Below are 24,470 nucleotides of genomic sequence, written 5' to 3'. Positions count from 1 at the left end.
GGTCGCCTCGCCTCAACGACGGTGCTTCTCTACTTGTGAACTAGTTTCGCCTCTGTCCGTGCGGCCGCCTCGGCGAATCTAGAGCAGAGACTGCTTCTTTCCGATGCACCGTGGAGAAGAGCTGCCACGCGCTCCGGGATTCTACCCCCTTTGCGCCTCCAACGCCTCTAGATGGCGCTTTTCAGTCCGCCACACGGCCGCAGCGGTACAGATCAATATAGCATTTGGGGCGTATGACACGAGGTGCCATGTCCTCGGGGTTAACGTACATACGTGACGTCTTCGGCTTTACTAATGCAGGCGATGATACCACAAAATAGAGAATCTCTAGAAGGCAGCTGCGCATCCAGTCAAATCTCTACTGAGCGAGAGGGACCCATGCCGTCTCATGGGATGGGTGCGCGGAGGTATAGCGTAGCTTGCAACCGGTGCGTCCAACTACCGCTTCTGCGCCAGAGTCTCGGTACTAACGTCCTCGTCGGGGAAGATTACCCGCATCTCCTCTACTGCTTCGCCTCCTCCCGGCTGTCCTTGCACGATCCGGATTTGCATCGGGTGCAACACCGTGTCGCCGAGCTCGCCAAGTGCGCGTTTCAACGCCGCGAAACCGTCGCGGAGACGCGTCGGCCACCACAATATGCCAGGTTCGCCAGGATCCTCGGGGTATATCTTGATGTCCACGACGACGCGCTTCGGTGGCGACCTCAACAGAGATGCCAGCATTCTGGAAGCATCCGCGAGCTCTTTGTTCACCGCTGCGTCCGGGCGTGCAGCGATGCGCACTTCGATGACGAGGTTGGAGAGGGAGATGAGGTCGAATATGGGCGGCGGTTCTGCGGGAGCCATGGTGGGGCGCTGGTCCTCGCGCCAAACGATGGTACGTGTATCAACTGCCCCTCGGTCTCGCATAACATGCAGCGCTGCCATTGTCGTGCTATCGAATGTGAGGTATCCGAGCGTACTTTGGGCTCTTGGTAAGAGAATTCGGAGTGCACGCGCACAGTGCTGGACATCCCTGGCCTGTCCGCGAGGAGTCAGTACGTGGCCGCTAAACGAGCCGTGGTTGTCAGGATATCCACTCACCAGGGCGCCCTGGTTGCACATCGTCAGCTTTTGTACCTGGCTACGACGGGGTTTTATCTTGGTAGCAGTGTTGCTCGCACCACTGGCACGTTCGGTGTCCTTGTTCTCCTGCCTGTCCTCGAGAAAATGAAGGGACTTCAATGAAAGGGTTTTGAGACGAGGGAACCAAGTGAGGACCGATTCGACGAATGTCTGGGCGTTCCGAAAAGCTACGGATGTAACCTCCAGCGACACGATCACTGCGAACAGATCATTGCTCTGGGGCTGGTCACGGCCGCACGGGTGCGTGTCATCAAGATCAAGCCAAAGGCAAGAGCCACATACAGAGAGGGAGACAGATGCATCCAGGGAGTCGAGGATGGCATCCAGTGTGGAAAGCCAGTGCGAAGCTGACGAGAATACCTGAGTACACTCTTCGCGTGTGTGGATGTGGAGAAAGACGCTGACGGGGCCTTCTGTGTCGTTGGATGGAGGAGGTTTCGAGGGAACGGTCGCCAGCATGGTTCTTGAAGTGCCATCTCGACATATGAAAGCAGAGTTGCTCATGGGAAGTGGTGGCGGCGGCAATGCTATTGGCTCTTCCTGCCCCCTGTGGGAGCACAAAGAGACGTGAGTTTTGCATGTGCCATAGGCATACACAGAAAGCGTCGTCATAGAAGATGGACAGGTAAACGGATACCACTGGCACCGAACTAGTGGCGAGGCGGTAACACCGTGCCCAAAGTAGTGTTGTGTTGCGGGTGAAAGTAGCAGGTTCCATGACACTGGGGGCCTTTTATCGAGTTTATGTTCGCCGCCTGCGCACACCTCGTGTCCAAACATGTCAGGGTGGCAGGTAGGAGGCGTACGCCGCCAGACGCCGCCGGCGTAGACTGGCGTCTACAAGTCGAGTTTAGAGGCGTAGACGCAACGAGGTTAGTGTCAGATGTGGAGTGAGGCGACTATTTATGATCTATCAGCACCGTATTCAGGCATCACAGGCTGGGGCGACGGACCTGAAGGACCCGGAAAATCGCGAATCCGCATCGGGGAGAAAATCTTGAAGGGGGGCGGGGGCGGGGGCGGGGGCGCAACAGCTAAACTTGAATCCTGCGGAAACGACCAGTCCAGAACGGAACGGGGAATCTTCAGGTCACGACAAGCCACACTGGGCTCCCTACTTGAGCTGGTTCGGATCAAGCGATTTGCGCACGCATGTTGAAACCTTTGTGGACGTTGAACGTTAACGTTGAGCGACGGTGCATAGTATATATCCGACAACTGCGACAGGTTGAGGGCTTCCTATATAGAGTCACTATGCGCACTGGGGCTGTTGCAATTACTATCTGTCGCAATGATTCGTGATATCAATGAGCGTGTTAGACGTATTGCACAGACTGTCACTCACATATTCCAACTGTGGTACAAGACTCCACCTAAGACTAAATGAAGCGCTTATCGCCTATTCCTGGCGGGTCGGTGAAAGGCCCGTATAACTTGAACCTGTGATTTCATTTGTCAGTAATATGGTCGTGGATATTGGCGTTTCCGAAGTCTAGTAAATCACAAACCATCGGGTAACATGTTGCACTATCTCCAAGAGATCCCTTCCCACCAATACGGGAAGGCGTTCGGCGAGACGTGGATTCCACCAACTGTGCATATGAGGTGGGGCGCCAACATCGAGGCGAATTTTCTCGAGCCTGGGGAAGTGTTCGCCCTCAACGAGGATGGAGAGCTCCCCGTGGATCTGCTCGAGTGCATCCAAAAACAGCTCCTCAGATTTCTGTACCTCCACACGACTGAAGTAGAGGCCGAGGACACGTAATCCCGTTGCATCGATAGCGTTCAAGAGTGTGGGTATACGTCCGATAGACACGGGATACGGATCGTCCAAAGGGCTTTTGACCAGCCTCGCCGGACAGCGCAGGTGAACTTCGAGGCGTCGGAGGCTCGGCATAGAACAACTACGTAAGAGCTCGTAGGTGTCTGGTGCTGTACAAACAATGGTGAGCCTCCCGCACACGTGCATTCGCTGCTATTCGCAATGATGTCCACTTACTGTGCTGAGGAGAAGTCAAGAACTCAAAGGCGCGGAGATTGATTTGTAGGTGTACCAGGTTGGCTCCAAGATTTCGCAAGAGGAGCTGTATGGCAGACGGCATATAATCCTCAACGTCTTCGCGTTGTGGTATCTATACCGTCGCGGTAGTGTATATCAGCGACATGCAAGGCAGGAAGAGGATTGCACAAGCGACATTACAGCATCGAGATCTGCCACGGCCGCCCCAAAAGCGAGACTGAGCTGTGTGATGGTTGGGGCCCTCCAACGTTTGCGAAGGCGCGGGGATGTTTGTCGGCTTGAATTTTTCCAATAACAATCGATGATTCGTAGTGAGGAGAGGTTGGGAAAGCGAAGGATGAAGTGGTAGAAGTCTGTCATATCCACTATATCAATGTATGAAAGTTCCAGATTTGCGATATTGGCCATTTGGACGTATGGAGCACTGTGGAATCGGTGCAGCTCGAAAGACGCATTGGCGCCATAAATCAGCATGGTCCGAAGGGCGGGAAGGCGGGTGGCTAGAACATGAAACAGTACACCGTAGACGGACCGGCATGGTGAACGCTTATGGGGCATCCAAACTTCGAAGCAGCGAAGGTGATGTAGAAGATGGGGATGTTCCTCTAGGAAGCGACGGTAGTCGTAGAGTTTTTGGTCACCAGAGATCCAGTGGTCGAAGGTAAGTTTGCGGAAGAGTAAAGCTTGAGACTTAGGGCGCCATGCGCGGCATACTAGCGCGCACTGTCTTAGGTTTGTATGCATCGTGCCGTAGCGTGAGTCGTCGAGGACAAGCTCGAGTATAAACTCGTCGAGCTCTAGAGGGAGGACAGGGGACATCGAGAGAGATCGCCGAGGTGAGAGGGAGTGCCAGAGTGTGCGATGGATGCGATAGGAAGAGTGACGGCGTTGCGGATGTTATTCACAGGGGGACTGCTTCGTCATGGGAAACAGCGTGATCCCCAACATATACTAAACCACATCCCAGGAAGTCTGTCCACGTCAACTCACAGCATCATCGCATTGCACATTGCGGGCTGGGATGTCATCAAGCAACGACAGAGAACCAAGGAACACATCCGGATCTCAATGCTCCCCAATGCCTCCTGAGCATGGCTGAGATGCCGTCGTATGAGCCCAATGTCGCCTCTCATGAATGTGCCTGGTGTGTCGCAAGGGAGAAGGAAAGCCATAACACAGTACTTGGCGGATACCGGATTTGTTGCCCACTGTTCATGAAACAATACCTCGCTCTGGCGCTGCTGATGCTTCTAGGGGCTATGGAACCTATCAGACACGGGAGACTCACACGAGTGGATACTGATGCATTTTTCGGGCCAGGAGGCTGTCAAGCTCAAAATTTCAAGCTGTGATGATGTCTTGTGTGATTCACTATTGCAGCATTGTGCCGGAGGGTTTCGAGATGATGCTTCGTGTACGACAAAGTTTGTGCACATCGTCGTGGGCTGTCAGGGTATGTAAGAGGTAAGAGCCAGGAGCCGCCGTATTTATTGAGGCTGGTTGAAACGTACATACACGGGTGTGAGCCGTATCTCTTGCTATCAACTCGTGCTTTGTTACCGTGTCTTTAGGTGCCCGCCGTGCTTACAGCGTCACCACGGCACAGCCGAGTACAGGCGCAGCCAGAGTTGGAGGACGAAGAAAGCAGCAGGCCAGAGCAGCGGAAACAGTCAAAGCACACCGAAGTCCAAGTCCAGTCAGAGCAGCCAGAGCGATTTTTATGTGCGTGATGAAGTCGTTTAGGCGTTGTCGCGTGTGTTCTAGAGCAGAAAATGTCAGCATGCATGCGTCGGGCGTTGTATGGGACGTGCGCCTACCGACAAAAAGGGGCGTGGATGCTGCGCAAGCGGAGGGAGATGGAGACGTGGGAGGACCTGTCTTACCCTTTCTCAGCTTCTCGGATGAGCTGGACTTCTTTCTCTAGCGTATCGGCTGTCTTGTCACTCTCGTGGGTCGGCCGTGCGGCAGACCACGCATGGGACTACAGTATGAGCTCCAGGAGCATGAGATTCAACTCTCTACGTGGTAGTCATCGTCAGTGAACGAATACGATGATGTGGACTACATATAGTGCTCACTTTCGATGATGCCGCATCCCGCTTGGTCTCTTCGTCGAACGGAGCGACTACAAGTTCGAGCGGTGGTCGAACAGCGCGAATTTTCGAAGAGCACATCGCCAATGGGCCGCTGGCGCGCTGCGCCGCCCTAATTGAAGGTGACAGCAGTCGATATAGGAGACATAGATGTCAAGACATAGGAGAGGCTCTGGACGAGCGGGCAGAATGTTGGGTTTGCAAAGAACGTTGGTTATGGATAAGAATCATATCCTTACTCCGGTTCATACTCCGAAAGCACAGATCATCAGGTCCTTCACGTCGGCACAGCTGAACGCCACAACACACTGTCCCCCTCATCCGCCATCCTCTCGAACTCGTTTCTATCCACGGGGCTCTCAAGCAACACGTCTGTTGTTCTAAAGAAATCTGAGTTCAAAAGTAACTATGTCGAGATGTGTATAACGCGATTTGTACGCGTCTGATACTGATTACTTTACTTCGGTGAGGCTGAGAGCCTAATCATAAGACGAGCCATTGCGATGCACCCAACAGAGCCCTGCGTTGCACTGACAGAAATGACTGCAGAATCACCGTCTGTGGTAAGTTTGTCTGGAATCCACTACGCGCGGGGGGGCTTATAAGTCGCAGACATGAAGTCTACGGACCGACGCCACCTCTCCACGCTGCATGGTCATTTCGACTGCATTCACACTATGACATTGCATTCTACCACGCAATGCGATGACTTGTGAGTGCATTGACAATCTATATGTATCTCAACCTGACTTGCTACTCTGTTACGGCTTTGCGTCGGAGAACACGCCCAAGACTGGCCGACTCCACATTTGTCCGATGGAGACGTGGTAATCTTGGTTACCGTATCATCTATGCGGTGCGCGTACATAACCGTCAGGGCCATAGCGTAGATTGTGAGGAAGGCATACCAGCGCACGAAGAACTCCGAACGTCCGCGGCTTCTGCATTTGGTTATTGGAAGAAGGCGACGAAGATGCAGAATATCACGGACGCTCGTAGGCATCTAATGTCGCGCTTGCGTTCAGCTTCCGCGCCTTCCCTCCCTAACCTTACCTAATCGAACTTCACCTGCACCGTACTCACATTCCGAGTCTTGTGCTCCCGGTCGCTGTGCGCACGCTGCGCTCAATTCGTGTAGGGCTCTTGTAGGACCTTCACTCTGACTGGCAACAAGCTTTACGATGCGCAGACCATATTCCGTGCGGGTCGTCCGTGCGCTGCTATTGATATCCATCTCGTCTGTTAGCGAGGCCAAAAAGGTGCGCCACGAACTAACGTATATCGTTGACGTCCAGCTGATTGTCTCGTATTGTAGTGGCGCGCCCTGGCCATGGTATCCTGAGGGTCTCTGCTCGGTGCGACTCTCGAGATCGGACGTTGCAGGGTTGATCAGGAAGAGCCAGACGACATCCGCCGCAGCTCGGAGTTTGCGGCGTACTTCACGAGCTGTAGGCTTGGGCCCGCAGCCCACTCATCAGTAGATCCCGCTGTGCAGTGCTATCGGGGTCTTCGCGAAGGCGAACAAGCATACTACTGCAGCGAAGTTTGCGCGGCAGCTACTGCCGGTGGCGCAGGTGAGTTTTGGAGTGGTCATCAAGATCTTCGCAGTTTCTGACGATATGTGACAGGTGCGGTAACCCCTCGCTGCTGGGAACTCGAACCCGCCCCACGCGACCGAGATCGACTACGACGATATTACGTGTCTCAGGTATGCGGGTTGAGCTTCGCGTCGATGTACAAGGATTCGCCTGCTATACAGTGCGCTGATGCTACACGCGTACTCAGGCTGCTATACGAGGGACGACTAGATTCGCTCGTGGAGCTGGTCGAGAATCGTAGCGTTCTTTACTGGCTTGCTTGCACCTCGCTCGTACCTGGGCCCGTCTTCGCAGGCTCGCGTTCCGACGAGAGTGGTCGGCGAGAGCTGTTACCCCGGTCGGACGTTGTGGCATCACCCGCACGCCTATGCGATACGTATTCTTCCGCGCAGCCCTGCGGTGTCGAGGTCTTCGACTTCTTCCTGTGTGTCAAGAAGGCCGTGCATCCCATGATGTTCTTGTACAGCATCAAGAAGGATGGCAGTGCCTCGGGTTCGGTACTTGTGCATGGCGCTTCGAGCAGCCTACGAGGCGATGCGGTGTGCGCTTGTAATATACCATAATGTTTTAGGTTTTTTTTCCCGCTGCAGTAGGGCAGCGCATTAGGTGCATTAATGGGCCTGATAAGTGGTGGAGAGGTTCGTCTGAATCCTGCGGTCCAGCAAGCTCGCATCAAGCAGGTCTACTATCACACAAGTACCGACTGCTTGAGGTTCCTGGTTCGGCAGTTCCCGAGTGGGTGGCGAGAGTGAGCGCTTACGGTACGACATGTCTCCCAATTACCACCACCTTTTCTCGAACTCACCCCTTTGCAATCTCGATATATGCGCACAAAACACTCTGGATTATGACCTCCCTGGCACACTCACTCTACGTAGAGCGACTGAAGCAAGAAAGCATATGTATGCGGTTCATGTGGAAAACTCAATGGACGCGGGGAGTGCCCTTATTGGAGGTAAGTATGTTCACAGACCGTTGTCAATTGCAGCGATAGTCTGGCCGTACGAGTAGCAGTATTTATGAAACGTTGATCACTATTTTTTCGATTCTCATCAGCCAACATTCACTGGGGACACCACCGCATGTCCAGCCCCTCAAGCTTCGCTAAGGGATCGTTCGTTTGCTGCTGCGGGAACCATGCCAACGAGTCGTTTACTGCCACCACGTCGTCATTATGCCTTTTGCTGGTCAGACAAGATTCATGGCGCAGCACATGAAACCCTCGTCGCTAGACTCGCTCACTCAGTCCTCCGCGATGGCAACCACGATGACAGATCTACGGGCGATGACAGTTTTACAGTGCGTTGTCCGTAGCTCTGGCCTGTTGAACAATCACCGCCCAAGAAGCCTGTGGCTTTTTCAATGGGCGGTCATAATCATTAACGCCTAAAGATAGTTTCGGTCTGTGCTTATCGGCGCTGACGTTAACATCGGTCTAAGTCATGCTGCAAGTTCAGATCAGCTTCTAAACCACACCGTTCGCATGGGGTGCATCATGATTTGATTTGCTCATGGCTCATAGCAGGTTTCTGTCTGCGAGCAGCTAGCTCCGTCAGCGGTGTCCGGTTCCTGCCGTACAACGCGCCAGTGCTGACCTTGTCGTGGTGTGTACCGCCGCGCGTACATGTCATCCAGCGTTTCAGATAGATTATGAACCTTGCTCACGTATTGCTTACCAGAAACTTCGACATCGGCGCGGGTGGAAAATCCGGCCTAGCATCTGCCTGTAAAGTTCATCATCGGTGTGGCATGTACGATGGTTCCTTCCGGCCGTCCCGGTGAAAATCGGAGCCTAGTCCACAGCAGTGAATGCCAGGGTCTTCGACACCGCGTGAGCGGTGTTCCAGAGGCCGATGAGGTGCGTATGACAGCACTTCTTGTGTGGCTGCAGCGCCTGATGCGTCCACATCGCAGGAAGTACCGGACGGGACTGAAGCCTGTACACCTTCTCTCATGAGCGCGCCCAAGCCCCGGTTCCCCAGACAGTGTTTGTCGCATTTTGACGGTGGCTTGTACTGCCCAGATGTGCGTATATATAGTGGGAATCTCACCTGGACGGACGCTAGCAGACTACCGCTTATCGCTCTACCGCTCTACCGCTCTACACTCACCCTCACTCCCTCGGACTAGCCGTACCGCATAGTCTCTTGAGAAAATGCCCGTCGCCAACCCACCGCGCCGCCGCAAGGCCCTTCTTATCGGAATCCGAGAGGTCAAGAATGTCTTCGCTTCTATGGAGGTCCCGGGCGCACACCGCGACACGAAGCGCTTTTGTGATCTTCTTCTTAGTGAGTATTATGACTGCTGCTCTTCTCACTCAAGGACACTCGTATCTTTACAGAGACATACAAATACCAGTCAGAAGACATAGTCACTCTCACGGACAATCCCGAGGTGCCGGACGAAGATCGCGAACGCCTATGGCCGACAAGAGATAACATTGTAAGCTGAATGATATACTGGTCATGATTCATGTTCTGCCTACTCACTCAATCCGATGCGTGTGTATAGATCAGGGGGATGAAGAATCTGGTTCGTGACGCTCGCCCCGGGGATATTCTGGTCCTTCTCTGTGAGATTGCTATTTCCTCTGTATTACGAAAGTACCTCATCAACTTCTGTTTCAGTCTCCGGTCACGGCGGTCAAGTCAAGGCCCTCAATGACCCAAACGAGAAGGATGGTCTCGACGAAAGTGAGTTGATGTACGCGCGGTGCGCCTGCGACAATGTTGCGACTGACACGGATCGACACATCCAGTCCTTTTCGCCGCAGACTCCTATCGTCAGCCATCCAACGTAGACATCCCGTTTGCGAACTACGTCAAAGACGACGTAAGTGCGGGCTCGCATATATCTTTACGCTGCCGTCTGATCGATACAACAGGAAATAAAGGAGATTTTCACGACGCTCTGCGCCGGGTGCCGCTGTGTCGTGCGTATTCCCCTACCCATCCAACTTGAAGTGACGCCTTTTTAACGTGCAACACGGACAGATGATATTTGACTGTTGTCACTCTGGGACGGCTGCAGGTGCCTTTCATCTCTATCTCCTGACTTAAAGAGACGTACTAAGGCGCATCGTAGATCTTCCCGAAGTGACAGAAGGCGACCTAACCCATGTACTGCAAGCTCGTAAGTCTTACAGAGGGGCCCACATTCTACATCATCTCGATACTTATATGAATATTCGTCGTTCAGCGGCTCCTTCGAAATCGTCGGGCTTCGGTGCGTGACGCGAGTTGCTGTCATGCATTACAGGGTATAAGCTGAACAGCGTCGTAGCCAAGATGCAGACGATACATCCCACGAGCGCAGCCGCCTCAACGGGTTTATCGGAAAATAGTTTTGAACTAGACGGGTCCGACAAGCTCGCGCTCCCTTCTCCCGTTCCCGAACTTGTAAGTACCTCTCCCCACAGACCTCAACTCATTTCATTTCTCTAACACACGGTGCTGACAGTCCTCGTGGTCGGCCTGTAAGGACGCCCACAACACCACTGGCAACAGTAAAGGCGGCGTCTTTCTCAGGGTAAGTGGCTAGCACGGCTATCAAGCTCCAAACAATTGACTCGGACCATACAGGCCTTCTGCCAGGCACTCCGTAAGACGACCATTGCATGATTCCGCGTGGTTTCGATGTTGACCATCTTTATGTCGATACAGAGAAGAACCCGACGCCGACGCATGCGACGCTGTTACAGAATTTGCAGTGCGTTACCTCCCTGACTGCTGTGTTCGACCGTATGGCGGCTGACAATGTCTTTGACAGGAAAGAGATTGAGGTAATTATGGATAGAGTGCCGCCGGAGCGCAAGGAAAGGTTGAGCGACTGGCCTATTCCTCAGGTACAATATTTCGCATGTTGCACTGCTCACGGACTGACCATACTAACTTCTTGCATCCGAATTCTAGCTGGGTAGTCTCCGGCCGCATGCCGTTCTGGAGACACCATTCGTCTTGTGAGAGGTCCGTCGTTGTAACCCACCGCATTCCCATTGGCTCTCCGGATGTATCTCCATAATGTCTTCTCTCCTTCTATAGGCTGTATGTTATAGGCCCGAGGTACGAATTGCGCTAATTTGCTTCCGATATTCTATGCGGTCACTGCCCCATACCGTTGCTTTAGAGCCGAAACTCCCCACTGCCACCATTATATGTATTATAACCATGCACTTGTTACAGGGACCTATCAGACATCACCGCGCTCGACGCGCGCCAAGGAACCAGTCAACCAACATCCGTACGTCCCCATCACACACGAGGCCTCGATCGATAAACATTCTGCTAGATTTTCGGCTTGTTGCGAGTAGTCGGCGCCCCGCCCTGCACGATGCTTGTCAATCCGGCACGACGGAGCCTGCAATGGTGCACCAATGCCTTTCGATAGCGCGATCCCATAACGCAAAGAGGCGGGGAAGCCCACGCTGATCTCCTGCTTTGAGCCCCAGTCCACCTTCCCTCCACCGGTGCGAGACCCCGCGGTGGCGGAGTCACTCACGCCGGGCACTTCGCTAGTTCTGAGGAATGCCTTCCCCGCCTGCGGGACATCGCGAAGACAGGTGGGCGCTGTTTGTGGACTCGTTATCACGTTTTGAACCACACGCCGCATGTTTTCAGCCCGGTGGTTCCCATCGTCAATGATCTGTAAAGGTCAAGGCTGCTGATGGTTGACTTACGGGGCTAGCTCTTCGCAATCTTCGCACACGACGTCCGAAATGTCCTGCAAGACGGCGCCTCCGAAGCAACGCGGAGAGTAAGGCACTGCAGACGGGCACGCGATCTCGCCAGATGGTGGGAAGCGGGATCTTGATGCGGAGCTAGTTGTGGGCGCCCGAGGCCGCGCTGCAGCGCCACTCGCTCGACTAGCCCCCGGTTCCTCTCAAATTCGCACAGCTCCATTTAGCACCGCCCGTGCGGATCGCACTTGAAACATGGTGGGGAGGTAGATATACCCCGCACGATTGCCCATCCCCTCCACGCTCGCGACGATCACCTCCCCCCGACGCACTTCGACTCGGACGATAAGCAACCTACACACTTTACAATCGCCGACGATCATGCCTGGTCTCCCGCGCATGCACCACTGCGTGAAGAAGGCTCTACTTATTGGCGTGCAGTACTCGACTACGTTGAAGGAGGTCGACCCCGTATGGGAGTTGAGGGGGGCACACGAGGACCCGAAGACTGTCCGGCAGCTCCTGATTGGTGCGTCGGTGGTTTGACTCTACAGCAACGCCGCGAGGTGCTGACAATGCTCTGCAGAAGTGTACGATTACAAGCCAGAGGACATTACTGTCCTCATCGACGACCCCGAAAAACAGTATGTCTGGCCCACGCAGGAGAACATTGTACGTCCCGGTCGACAGCTTCATTCGTGGCGCGTTCACTCACTCTTCTCACTCAGCTTGCAGCTATGCGAGATCTAGTCAAGGGTGCCCAACCGGGTGATCATTTCGTCTTCTCTTGTCAGTCTCTCCATCGCACGTTCAACGCTACAGCTTACTAATACTACCGCTCAATGCAGTCTCCGGACACGGCAGTCAGGTTGTGAACAAGGACGGCACGGAGGAAGATGGTTTCGATGAGAGTAAGTGGATCGAAATTAGGAGTAGGCACACCTGCTCATCCCTCGCAGCACTCATCCCCGTCGATGCCATATTGAACCCGGAATACAACACGTTCGAAGGGTACATCAAGGATGACGTGAGTCACAGCGCACGCTCAAACGCGTACGATGAGGAAACTTACATTGAAATGAATAGGACGTGCGGAAAATCATCGTCGACTCGCTTCCAAGCGGCAGTCGCTGCGTTGTGCGTCTTTTACGGTCACATTCCTCGAGATGTCTATCGTCCTAACGTCCCCTTTTTCAGATGGTCTTCGATTGCTGCCACTCCGGCACCGCTTCAGGTGAGTTAGCGTCTTACGATGGTCACGAGTTTCTACTGATCGCGTCGATCCACCAGACCTCCCAAATGTGTTTTCGGACGGCCTGGCATCTCCATGCTCTCCTCTCACCACTTTCAATCGTACGCTTGGTCTCTTATCCCGCGTCAGTCTCTTTCTAACGTAATAACAACAGCGCGCCTTCCGTGGAAGCACTCGGCTAGCACCGACATGGAGCAGATCAGCTTCCAACGCACATCTGCAGCTGGCCGCGCCGACGACTCAGCGCAGTTCGCGTGGATGAGAGGGCACACAAGGAAACGGAGCCACACCATGCCGCCCGAGTCGCCAGGGCCCGACGTCGTGAGTATCACCACCTCTTCCTGCGACGGACGTTGTCTCAACTCGTATCGTTTTTTGTAGACGTCGTGGTCAGCTTGCATGGATAGCCAGATCACTTACGGCGGACGGAAGGGTGGATTCTTCATCAAGGTGTGTTGTGCCCTACTACTATTGCGTCTGCGCTGGACACTCACACCTTCCCCTAGGCCTTCACTGATGCGCTGCGTATGTCTCCGCTTGCTGTGGACATGGAAGGCATTTACTGACCAAACGTGCAGGGAGCAACCCCCATCAGACGCACGCGGAGCTCCTTCAGTCTGTCAGGTCAGTATTACTATAAGCAGTACGCGTAGTCTTGTGTGCTGACTGGTTCCCAGGCGCGAGCTCGCGAAGTACACCGCCGCACACAACATGAGGAGGACTGGGCGTGGAAAGGGCGCAGAGCAACATCACCCTCAAGCGGAGCCGGCGATGTCACCTAGGGCGCAGGTACGTCTTACTTTGCGATTCTCCGCGCTGGCTCGTGCGACTTATAGCTTTGCGCGTGAATAGCTCGGTAGTCTCCGTCAAGCCTCGTACTTCCATACGCAGTTCACGATGTGATCCTCTTTCGCATAGTGCTTCGCCTCCGATGCCAAGCATTGCTTTGTGTTCTGTTTCCTGACATGGATCGCGCAGCCTCATTAAATGTACGCATGTATATAATGTATCCCAGTCACCGTCGGCCCTCCGCGTATTGCTTGTATTATATTCACATTGTGCGACTCTTATGTACGTTATCGCGCTCGTCTATTATTCAAATACCTGCTGTGAGACGTACCAACCGTCAGCCTGGGTATAAGTATATGATTTAGCTTGAACTTTAAGCATACCGCCTCGCAATCATGTCTATCAAAAAATAGTCCTCAAGACATAGGTACGCTTCACTACAGCTGGTAAAGAATCGATAGGCCGTTTTTCTGATCGCTCGCCTCAGAGCTTTTGTTTACCTGTCGGGCCGTACAAACAGGCGGCATATGTCGGCATACCCAAATCAGACAGGCTTACGGCGTTGGGCTCCGACAACGCTGGCCCGAGAGCCACAGCGACCGCCCGAGCAGCCTCAATCATTGGCTGAGGGGTGTTTGTTCGGCCCCACACGGTAAACAAGGCCCCAAAGGCGAGCGGCATCAAAAACGGCCTATCGTTTCTTTACCAGCTGTAAGGGCCTTTCGTGTGATAGGGAAGATGACAGTATGTACTAGTACAACGACCGATCTCAAAAACTTGCTCAATAGGGACGCGATAAATTGATCCGCATTAGACGCCCATATGCATCGGAGGTGCCTTGAGCCCCATTACAGCGGCGCGCAGTCTCCCTTTCTCCTCCCATCTATCTAGTCCCACATCCCTATCTCAGCAACATGGCGACACCTACCAAGAGAGCTAGAATACAAGAGCCAGAGCAACAGACTATCACATCAGCCTCTGAGATCAACGCGCGGAACTGCCATCTGGGCAAACTACCCCTAGAACTATTGGCCGATGTCCTTTCATACATGCCCTCGACACGGGATGTGCTCGCTCTAGCGCGGACAAGCAAACAATTCTGCTCTATACTGGTCAACAACCCCGCCACTGTGTTCATCTGGCGGCATGCGCGGGCGCGCTGCGTGCTCGGCGCCATCCCCGAACTCCTTCCCGGGATGGGCGAAGCAACCTACGCTGCATTCCTATTCGACTCCGGTATCTGCCAGGTACGCAAGACACATCATCAATGTGTCGGTATGGTTGTGCTCATAAGGGTCACAGGCTTGCGGCAAGAGGTCGCAAGCCCTTTACTATTCATTCTCATTGCGCGTGCGCCTATGCGAAGACACGGTGAGACCCTCTAGCTCGAGTAGGACGGGAGTGCCGCACACTGACCTTTGTACCAGAGGAAATGTTTACCTGCTTGGCAGTCAGTATTCGTGCACCCTCGTCCAGCCGTACATTCAGCTAATCCGCAGCTGTCCAGGTCCTCGCATCTACATGAGGTCACACAGGAAGACGAAGTAGAGTTTTCCGACATCATTCAGTGGATTCCCCGCATGGAGAGAAATGAAGGTATGGCACCTCATTTTTCATTTCCCACCCTATGCTGCCATTGACGTTCCGAGCCGTTCAGAACCTTATCAAGGCAAGGTCTACGTTCGTACAGATACCTGGAATGAGGCGATCGACGAGCGCAAGAGAGCATACTTGTTGGGGCAGGACGCTATTTCTGCCTACGTGGAGACAAAGCAGGTCCTCGCAGACGCTCTGCCGGGGAAGATGGAGGTCAGCAGCCGTTCTTGCCATCTTCACGGAACAGAGCTAAGAACCAATGCCCTCAGATCTACAAAAAGCTCATCCAGTGGCGCGATATACGTCAGAACACGAGAGCGCTTCACACACAAATCGGGTTGGCCACGTAAGTCGTTGCTGCATATGCTCCTCTATCCTGGCATCGCTCATCACCAACATGCTCTAGCGCAAAGCTCCACGCCGGCATGATCCAATGCTCGAAGTGGGAGATTCTGCAATCGCCGACATACAGTGGCATTCATTACGCCAAGCTCCGTTGCTTCGAAAAGTGGACCGAACCACGTATGAGAATTTTTTTTTCGTTTTATTAGGTTGCAGCCGTGGATCTCATCTAATATCCAGAGTTTGAGGCGATCAAAGAGGTCGTGATCGCCGAAATCGCAACGCTGAAGAAGCGGAAAGTTGTCCGTGAACAAGACCTCACGCTACATCGAAAGCGTTCCGAATCGGAGACCGAGTACGCTCGCCTCAGGAAGGCAGATCCGAAGGCCATCTTCCCCAGCTTCCCCGAGTTCCGCAAACTCTCCGTGGTCAAGACCGTCGAAGCGTCCTCGAGCGCGAAGAACGCGAGCTTCACAGACCCGTTCGTAGCCTCACTTCTGAAGGAAAGCCTCGATCAGTGGCGCGATGCCGCTCGGGCCGCGCTCGCGGTGGTGCTGGGCTTTACCGGATGGAAGACCATGAGCAAGAAGAAGCTGCACCCCGTGGACCGCATGACCGCCCATTTCCGGTGCAAGAGGTGCGATGCCGCCGGCAAGGACACCGGGAAGGACGGCGGCCTGGTCCTCGCGCGTGCTTGCGAACACATCTGCGCCCTGAGCAAGAAGGCTCGCAATAAGCAGCGGTGGAGCGCGGACTACTTCGTCTCTGATCAGCGGGTACGTAGTGGGACACCGACGCGAAAAGGCACTAGTGCTGACTTTCTGCGGCATCGGCACGGTAGGCTGTCGACGCGGTCTCTCAGGTACTCGAGCTGTGCGGCACTAAGCCCGAGAGCGTGGATTCTTTCACGATCGCCGATAGCGTTGGCGATCGGATCCAGTGCACCTCCTGCTTGCTCAACATGGACGCGCGGAGTGTGGTTCGTATTGCTTATTTCTGTCGCAGCCGCGGAGTTGCTGAGATTCTGGATCCATAGGGACGCCATTGTAAACGCCACGAGGAGTGCGCCTTCACCTTGCTGCCTGAAACCAGTGTTTCTGGCGAGCGACTCCTCCAGCATGGACTTACCGCGAAGCTCATGGCGCACACCACCGAGGCGGCCTCGCAGAGAGATGAAAAGGCCTATGGTTGTCGGCATTGCAGGCCTGCCCTCACAAGCGACCAGGAGCCCGCAACGCAGATTCAGTTCATCCCTAAGCTGATGATCTTCAACGGACTCCGCTCCCACTTGAAGGAGAAGTAAGGCAACCGTCTTAGTGCCGTCAATCGGAGATAACAACCGACGCTGACGACGACGCTTCTAGACACGGAGTCGATTGGGTTGCGGATGAGGACTTCTTCATCCAGAAGAACTCGGCTACGCCTAACGGCGACCGCACGTAACGCCACTGCTTCATATCTGGGTTCCATTTCAAGCCACTGCTGGTATCTCCCCTTTATCTCTACTTGTATCATACGTCTTGTGCTTTCCGTCGACGTAACGCGCTCCCCTGAGGGGTGCATAACAGGGCCGAACCTCTCACGGTTGCAATGCTATTATGCTGCTTTCAGATAGCGCCCCTTCGAGAACGGCGAGGAGCACACACCCGAAGCCATCCAAGTCCGTCGGGTTGCTTCTCTAGCTTCGATCATGCGCTGTACCCATCACGAGACTAACCCCGACGTTCCCACATCAATCTTCTCTGCGGGCCATCCTTGTGCTCGACCATTGGGGGTTTCGTGCAGTCTAAGTTGAGTGTGTCCTTTTCCTGTCTGCCCCGGGCTTTCACCGAGGTCACCAGAGCGCGCAGAGCATAAATATGTGTGAGTCGGCCGTAGCGCGGGGCGCCGCAGAGCGTCCTGCCCAAGTTCGCCACAAAGCCACCGCCCTTGTGCAGGAGCATCGCAGGTTGGTGATGCGTACTTTCTGCATCAGAATGGAGTCATCTGCTCGCGTAGGCGTCATGTGGATCGGCGGGCGCACCTGTGTCGACGTTCCGGCAGTGTTTTCTGACTGCTCCATGACTGAAGACGCGCCAAAATAACTGTCTACTTCCCGCCCCGTGGGGTCCTATCTGCGTGCTCGTGCGGTCACTAGCCAGGCACTCTGCGCGCCCGCCACGGTGGCCGGAGAACGAAGCGATGGTATCGGCGGCAGTCAACGTCCGCCAGCGGCGAGGAGGGTGCCGTATACGGCGTACTAAAGAAGTCCTGCCAAGGTTCCCTGCCGTATATAATCCGCGGACGTCTGGCGAGCTCCTTCACGCCCGCCCTTTAACCTGGTGCACTCACCCCCCAAGCATTCGAGGGTCGCGATGGTCTCCTGGTTGCTACGCACGCTCGCTCTTACCCTCGCGGTCTCCTCGGATGTGGTGAACGTCTTCGGCGCGCGCATCCAGACTCCGAACATCCGTCTCCCTTCGGACGCGGCGGCGCGCAGGCAAGACGTGAAGAATATCTTCTTGACCAGTTGGAATGCGTACAAGTGCGTGCCCCATAATGTGTTTTTGGAGAGAAGCGCCTGAGCGTCTATGTTACTTTTCGCAGGGAGTTCGCGTTTCCGCATGACGACCTCACACCCCTTTCGGAGTCATTCACGGATGGCCGGAATGGCTTCGGTGCATCGGCAGTCGATGCGCTGAGCACACTCGTAAGTGAAACCGCTGATTACTGTGCAGTTTCGCGTGCTAAACGTGTGATAGTTCATCATGGGCGAGGAAGTGAGCACATGTTCCTACTATCCTAACCTCATGTGCGGTTTCTGAATAACTCGTGTCAGGAAATCTTCGAGGAGATCGTGAATTTCACAAGTCACATTGACTTCACCATCTCCCACACAACCGACACCGTCAGGTGAGCGAAGTCCTCGCTAAGACGGTGTACGCGATTTTTGACGGCATATTTGCGCAGCATTTTTGAGACGACCATTCGGTACCTCGCGGGCATGCTGAGCGCGTACGAGCTCAGTGGGAAGAAGTATCCGGCTCTGATCAAACAGGCTAACATCCTGGGAACCAAGCTGAGCGGAGCGTTCATCAACGTGAGTTCTCCGTTTGCGCGGTGGAGCGGCCATTACTCACGGCGGGTCTCTAGGGTAACAAAGTACCATTTGGCGAACTCGATTTCAACACGAGCATCCCGGTTATACAGACAGTGCGTGTTCTAAACGTAACGCGGCTGATATTATTTCTGACGAATCGCACAGTCCAACATCGCAGAAGCGGGCACAGTGAGTTACATGCACTTCTTTTACAGCACGATCTCACGATGTCGTACAGCTCACCCTTGAATGGTCGAGACTTGCGTATGTGTCATTTGAATCTGCTCCTCGTGATACAAAGACTAATGTCCCCCATAGGAAGTACACTGGTAACGACACCTTCCGCGCGCTGGCGGAGAACTCGGTTAGGCAAATTGCAAGTTTGGTAAGATTGTTTTTCACATCCAGAGGCCACGTTCTAAAGATATGCAACGCAGCCTGCCCCCATCCCCGGAATCCCTGCCCAAGGAATCGACCCTTCCACTGGGCAGTCGGTTGGCGCCTTTGTCGTAAGTTTCGAGCATGCGCGCCTAGAGAAGCCATCACTAACCACGCGCAGACGTGGGGTGGAGGTTCGGACAGTTACCTCGAGTACCTCATCAAGTACGCGCGTCTCACCAACACCAACGACAATCTCTTTGCGGACACATGGGCTACCGCTGTCGACTCGTCCATCCACACTCTCCTTCGAGTACGTTCTCCCCACAAATTCCACAAAGTATCTCTTCATAACGGGTCACGCTACAGACATCTACTGTGGGCAACCACACTTACCTTGCCGACCTCGACGACAGCGCTACTATTCGCCACGTTGGTTCCCACTTGGCATGTTTCATGGCCGGCAACTGGATCATGGGCGGAAAGCTGCTCAACAACAACACTATCGTTAACATTGGCCTCGCTCTTAACGAAGGCTGCTGGAACACCTATGCCAGCACCGCGTAAGTCAATCGCCGCCCTCTTACACATCGACCTTTCTGATCCCGCAAACCCGCCAGCACCGGCATCGGCCCCGAGGCGTTCGGGTACATCTCCAGCGACGGCGACTTCACGGGCTCCGGGGACCCGAGCCCGGGCAACCTCGCGTTCTACAACCGCAATGGGTTCTACATCCTGCCCGGCAACAGCGACTACTTCATGCGCCCGGAGGTGCTCGAGTCGAACTTCTACGCGTACCGCGCGACGGGCGACGTAAAGTTCTTCGAGCGCGCGGTGTCCGCGACGAACAGCTTCGCGACGTTCCTTAAGACGCCGACGGTCGCGTTCGCGCCGATTGACGACGTCGACTCGACAGACTCGGACTTCATCGACGACATGGAGAGCTTCTGGTTTGCTGAGGTGCTGAAGTATCTGTGAGTCGCCGCCCACGCCTCTAGTGCACTCCTCTTGGGTTTGGGTCGCTGACGTTGCGTGCCACAGCTTCCTCACCTTCGACGACCCGAACCGCATCAGCTTGGACAACTGTGAGTAGCACTTCACCTCGTTTAGGGAATACTGTTCTGAGTAGTTGTGCAGTCGTGTTCAACACGGAGGCACATCCCTTCATCGCGCCCGCGGAGAAGCCGGTGTACGGGAGCGGCAAGCTCCGGCCCGCGTCCGAGTTCGAGCCTTTCAAGGCGACGTCCGGCCCGCTTCCCCTCGTCAGCTTCTCGCCCAAGCTGCCTACCAAGATTCCCGACCAATGAACGATGGTCGAGGGGGAGATGAGTATCGATCGAGGGGATGCACGGACGTTTTGAGCAGAGGTGTACAGGTGTAGCAACGTGCACTGGCCGACCATTTGGCAGGTTCGGGGTGCGTGTACTATCGTGGTTGTATCTAACGTAACTGCTATCAAGCAAACATCCTTGACTTAGTATCTGCGCGTAATGGGAAGTAGTGGTATGCATACTTCGGGAATCGGCTCGGATAGGGCAAATTGTCAACGAAGTCGCCCGTTTCGTAGGGAGAAGGGATGTGCCGGCGGACCCCGAGTGTGCAAAACATAGCCCATAATCGACGGCTCGGCAATGCAGTATTGGGGCGGTACAGTATCATGGTCATACCTATGGACATTGACCCGTAGGGTCCCTGCGGCTATATGTAGTCACTTGGACCTCGCCCGCAACGCCCGCGAACAACTTCTCCAAACGCTTGCGCACCGCCGCCTCCCCTGTCCTGCCGGGCCCTTGTAGGTGCCGCGTGTGCGCGCAAGTGAGCGAGAAGACCTCCAGTGGATTCTCGACCACCGAACGCTCATTGAGTGCATTTCTGAGCCGCGCGCAGCTGGCGATAAACATGTTGAGGGCGTAGTCGACCGGGATGCTCCAGGAAACCTCGAACGTGTGCAGGACGGGACAGACAATAGGGCTCCCCTGGCAGGTGCGTCGGAAGAGCCGCATGGGGCGGAAGGCGATCCCGTCCTCGAGGTGGAGCGTCAGCACGGCTAGGCGCTGCAAGGAGGCGATGGCGTCCTTCAAGAGAGAGAAGTACTCGTCCAGGGACACCCACGAGGGGATGTGCCACAGCTCTAGGGTGGTGACGGAGAGGCTGGGTAAGGACAAAGCAAGGCCTGCAAGCGCGCCATGGGTTATGGCGTCGCGGGACGGCGTAAGAGTGGTAACCGGTCTGCGACGTCCTGCGTAGATGACCAGCCGCAGGGCCTCCTCCTGGAAGGCTTCGAGGCTGAATGGCGCGGCAAAATCGCCGGTGCAGAAACGTACGACGATCTTGTCCGCCATCGAGAAGATCGGCACGCTTTGCAACGCGACTTGCACACTCGCCCCGGGGTACCCGTATTTGACATCGATAGTGACGGTGGTGCGAGGTGACACTGTAATGCGGCTGATTAACTCGCGAATTTCGGTGACATCGTGGTCGCCAAAATGAAGCACGCGGAGGGCGGTCAATACGACAGAGGAGTCGGATCCATGCGGGAGGGTCAGCGGGCCACCGCCTACCAAGCGAAGGGTGTCGAGAAATGGGCATCGCTTGAGGAACGATGGCAGGTCGAGCACGATTTTCTCCGAGCGATTGCGACACACATAGCAATCGCAGCTTCTTATCTCCACATCGCGCAGAGAGAGGACAGAGAAGCCTGGGGACAGAAATATCGAGGGTAGCCTGAGGGTACGCAGACGGGGCAGTGTCTCGTCTGACCAATGTAAGGCCCGATAAGAAGAGGCGTCGTTTTTCCCAGGATAGTTGGAATCGTGCGTGACACAGAGGCTCGCGAGGCTCGCGAGCCCATGACTGAGCATGGTGTAGAGGCTGTCGAAGGTCGTTTTGAATGCGATGCAGACAGCTAAGGAGTGTATGTGGTAGGCGTGAGGCATCAGAGCATTTTGCATGGCCTGATGGAAACAAGGGAGGGTGAGGGCCAATGGTGCAGGAGCGGAACGATGGAGGAATACGTCAAACCACTCCGGGACCTGGTTGACGAGCTGTGGCGAATACCTCAGCGGGCAGGCAGCGAGCATGCGTGCCCAAAATTCCGGCGTTCCCATCAACAACGAACGCCACGTCTGGCAGACGTGCATGAGACGGATATCGCGCCGCCCCGTGTGCTCAACTTGAGAGAGAATCTCCAAGAGAACCTCGGGCGGTAGACGTTGGTACCGGTGAATGGGGGCGAACGCGTTATACCTGTGTCGCAGTTCTGACAAGACGTGCGCTTCGAGATGTTGCATAGTGGATGCGATGGATGCTTGCACGTTCGATGCCGTACAAGAGGCTGAGGATTTTACTTCTTACAGCCATAAACGGTGTCCTGCACAATAGGCAAACGGGCTGGACTGGGCCTCATCGATGGCACTTGGAACGCAGTTGGGGTAGTATGCTGTGTTCATTCCTGCTAGTCAGAAGGCCAACCTGTGTCAATAATTGCACAAGACTTGACGGAGCAATATCAACAAACCGTGTCGATATAGCGGAGTGGAAAGCACTGATCAGGGTGACTGTAGTGGACGGGTAACGACAAGGTGAAAAGATCAGTAAACGATCAGTAAACGATCAGTGAACGTATCTACTTACCCACGAAAACGTGGCTTGCTTCTAGTAAGAAGCTGCGATCAATCGTACATATGAGATCTCTGAATCTGCTATACGGCGCTTTGAGTCAATGAACATTGTAAGGACGGCGGTGCGTCCTGCAGAACTCAACTTGTGTCTAGGTCGGGAAAGCACCTGTAAGTAGTAGCGGAGGTATACACAGCTCGGAACAGATACAACACTGTGACCGTACTCATTAGTTCGTCGCGATACCCTTTTTGTACACCTCCACCGCAACCTGGTCCGCCGTCGTGGCGAAGACCTCCTCCAGATGCTTGCGTAGCAACTCCTTTTCCTGCTTCGCAGGACCTTCCAGACGGGATATCCGCGCACATTTGAAGGAAAAGGCTGATAGTCGGCTACCGAGCTTCGCACGGGTGTCGAGTGCCGCCTTGATCCGATTGCAGTTCGCAATGAACACATCCGCGTCATGTTCAGAAGGAACGCACCAACGGAGCGTGAGGGCCTGCAACACGGGGCAGATCACACCGGCGCCCTCGGCCGTGGACTGGAGGACCGGCGTCAGGGAGGAGAGCACCGCATCTGAGGTGAGGTCGAGGGTCAATGCGGCGAGACGGGGTAACGTGACGAGGATGTCTTGCAGGAAGACGGCGGCCTGAGGGTCCTTTCCGAGTACTTGCGAAGGAATATTTCGCATCTCCAAGGTGGTGACAGAGGTTGAGGGGAGCATCGCGAGCACCTCGCGTGCGCGGGCAACGCAATTAGATAGTCTGTGGGATGCACCTGATCGTCGTTCGGAAAGTGCCAATGGCGATGAACCATCGGGGAGGAAATATTGCAATCTGAAGGGTTTCGTGGCTGTACACAAGTGCACGACAATCCGCAAGTGCGGGACCGTTGTCGAGAAGACAGGCAAATTGCGCAACGCCGTCTGCAATATTGGCTCGAACGCCCCCATGTCCGGCACGTCCAGGGTGACTGGGGTGCGGGGTGACAGCGTGATGCAGTCCAGCACGTTCGCAGTACCGGCAATGTCGTACTTCGTGATGTCGAGTGTGTCGAGGCTGCCAAACACAATTCGCTCAACGGAAGGACTAGGAGCAGTCTCTGCGATAGAGGGATACCCCAGTCCGACGAAACGAAGGGTTTGGAGAGATGGGCACCGTTGGAGAAACGAGGAGATCATGTCGGTAGTGATCCTGTGCAGCACGGGGGCCGGTTGAAGGCATTCCGAGCAACCGCAGCTCTCTACCTCGACGAGACGCAGAGAGTCAAGAGATAGCCCCGAGGTTAAGAATATGGGTGGTAGACGAAGGATACGTAACAGGGGTAAAACCAGGTCGGAGTAGTGAATGGCGTGAAAGGCAGCGAACATCGTTGGAGAGATCGATGTTGTCGATGCCGCGTGTATCATGCGAAGACTCTCGAGGCGGGGGAACCCGTGGTTTAGCATGTTGTAGAAAGGGACAACAAATTTGCTTGCAATGTTGACATGGAGGGAGGATACGTGGTACGCGTGACGTACCAGAGTGTCGCTGGCTGCCACAGAGAATTGGTGGACAGTGAGAGGCAAGGAACATGGGGAAGAGTGGTCAAAGAGTATGTTCAACCATTCCGGTGTACTCCTTGGATTGAATGGTAGGCCCTTCGATGTCAAGACAGAAAACATGCACGCCCAGAACTCGGGCGTTCTGGTCAGCAGCAATCGCCATGTTTGGCAAACGTGCATGAGCCGGATATCCTTTCGGCTCGCAGGCTGCACTTGGGCGAATATCCCCATGAGGATCTCCGGCGGTAGACGTAGATGGATGGCGGAGGTCGTGTTGTACTTGTGTCGCAGCTCCTGGATATGACTTTCCAGATGCCGTATCGTTGACAGTATGGACCTCTGCGATTCCGATACATCTTCTA

At 54.7% G+C, this 24,470-nt stretch overlaps 9 protein-coding genes across 9 annotated transcripts; 4 read left to right on the top strand and 5 right to left on the bottom strand.

Moving 5' to 3' along the window:
- Nucleotides 1–438: 438 nt before the first annotated feature.
- On the bottom strand, nt 439–846 carry TRAVEDRAFT_51329 (uncharacterized protein; the record flags this gene model as incomplete). Its single annotated transcript, XM_008043857.1, has 1 exon — nt 439–846. The coding sequence occupies one exon, from the start codon at nt 844–846 to the stop codon at nt 439–441; it is 408 nt and encodes a 135-aa protein (XP_008042048.1).
- Nucleotides 847–4,834: 3,988 nt separating this feature from the next.
- On the bottom strand, nt 4,835–5,123 carry TRAVEDRAFT_94657 (uncharacterized protein; the record flags this gene model as incomplete). The annotated part of the gene is made up of 2 exons (XM_008044196.1): nt 4,835–4,958; nt 5,029–5,123. Coding segments are annotated over 2 exons (219 nt in total), but the record flags the coding sequence as incomplete, so codon positions are not given.
- Nucleotides 5,124–8,991: 3,868 nt separating this feature from the next.
- TRAVEDRAFT_74098 (peptidase C14) lies at nt 8,992–10,898 on the top strand (the record flags this gene model as incomplete). The annotated part of the gene is made up of 15 exons (XM_008044195.1): nt 8,992–9,124; nt 9,178–9,278; nt 9,348–9,408; nt 9,464–9,529; nt 9,595–9,668; nt 9,721–9,768; nt 9,830–9,866; nt 9,921–9,968; nt 10,035–10,061; nt 10,119–10,234; nt 10,296–10,364; nt 10,418–10,436; nt 10,499–10,544; nt 10,605–10,680; nt 10,748–10,898. 15 exons carry the CDS (start codon nt 8,992–8,994, stop codon nt 10,796–10,798), a joined length of 972 nt encoding a protein of 323 aa, XP_008042386.1. The 3' UTR covers nt 10,799–10,898.
- Nucleotides 10,899–11,806: 908 nt separating this feature from the next.
- TRAVEDRAFT_31009 (peptidase C14) lies at nt 11,807–13,868 on the top strand. The gene is made up of 14 exons (XM_008043627.1): nt 11,807–12,040; nt 12,098–12,183; nt 12,240–12,300; nt 12,360–12,422; nt 12,471–12,538; nt 12,598–12,648; nt 12,709–12,745; nt 12,802–12,864; nt 12,918–13,084; nt 13,145–13,213; nt 13,270–13,288; nt 13,342–13,387; nt 13,441–13,552; nt 13,616–13,868. The coding sequence occupies exons 1-14, from the start codon at nt 11,893–11,895 to the stop codon at nt 13,664–13,666; spliced, it is 1,041 nt and encodes a 346-aa protein (XP_008041818.1). The 5' UTR covers nt 11,807–11,892; the 3' UTR covers nt 13,667–13,868.
- Nucleotides 13,869–14,455: 587 nt separating this feature from the next.
- Nucleotides 14,456–17,108, top strand: TRAVEDRAFT_74096 (uncharacterized protein). The gene is made up of 11 exons (XM_008044194.1): nt 14,456–14,799; nt 14,855–14,923; nt 14,980–15,002; nt 15,060–15,148; nt 15,210–15,361; nt 15,418–15,494; nt 15,555–15,670; nt 15,731–16,266; nt 16,332–16,469; nt 16,527–16,789; nt 16,855–17,108. Exons 1-11 carry the CDS (start codon nt 14,467–14,469, stop codon nt 16,931–16,933), a joined length of 1,875 nt encoding a protein of 624 aa, XP_008042385.1. The 5' UTR covers nt 14,456–14,466; the 3' UTR covers nt 16,934–17,108.
- A 132-nt stretch (nt 17,109–17,240) lies between these two features.
- TRAVEDRAFT_31007 (uncharacterized protein) lies at nt 17,241–17,866 on the bottom strand. The gene is made up of 2 exons (XM_008043626.1): nt 17,332–17,866; nt 17,241–17,280 (listed from the first exon to the last, which is right to left on the bottom strand). The coding sequence occupies exons 1-2, from the start codon at nt 17,550–17,552 to the stop codon at nt 17,277–17,279; spliced, it is 225 nt and encodes a 74-aa protein (XP_008041817.1). The 5' UTR covers nt 17,553–17,866; the 3' UTR covers nt 17,241–17,276.
- Nucleotides 17,845–20,254, top strand: TRAVEDRAFT_131501 (seven-hairpin glycosidase; the record flags this gene model as incomplete). Its single annotated transcript, XM_008044193.1, has 14 exons — nt 17,845–18,014; nt 18,077–18,206; nt 18,309–18,382; nt 18,440–18,569; nt 18,623–18,682; nt 18,735–18,758; nt 18,808–18,837; nt 18,892–18,954; nt 19,007–19,078; nt 19,129–19,260; nt 19,317–19,510; nt 19,568–19,921; nt 19,989–20,032; nt 20,085–20,254. The coding sequence occupies 14 exons, from the start codon at nt 17,845–17,847 to the stop codon at nt 20,252–20,254; spliced, it is 1,647 nt and encodes a 548-aa protein (XP_008042384.1).
- A 360-nt stretch (nt 20,255–20,614) lies between these two features.
- Nucleotides 20,615–22,237, bottom strand: TRAVEDRAFT_51324 (uncharacterized protein; the record flags this gene model as incomplete). The annotated part of the gene is made up of 1 exon (XM_008043856.1): nt 20,615–22,237. One exon carries the CDS (start codon nt 22,235–22,237, stop codon nt 20,615–20,617), a length of 1,623 nt encoding a protein of 540 aa, XP_008042047.1.
- Nucleotides 22,238–22,794: 557 nt separating this feature from the next.
- On the bottom strand, nt 22,795–24,012 carry TRAVEDRAFT_51323 (uncharacterized protein; the record flags this gene model as incomplete). Its single annotated transcript, XM_008043855.1, has 1 exon — nt 22,795–24,012. One exon carries the CDS (start codon nt 24,010–24,012, stop codon nt 22,795–22,797), a length of 1,218 nt encoding a protein of 405 aa, XP_008042046.1.
- Nucleotides 24,013–24,470: the final 458 nt, after the last annotated feature.

This window comes from Trametes versicolor, assembly GCF_000271585.1.
Source record: "Trametes versicolor FP-101664 SS1 unplaced genomic scaffold TRAVEscaffold_10, whole genome shotgun sequence".
NCBI classification, from domain to species: Eukaryota; Fungi; Basidiomycota; class Agaricomycetes; order Polyporales; family Polyporaceae; genus Trametes; species Trametes versicolor.
This window is presented reverse-complemented; position numbering and strand designations above follow the sequence as displayed.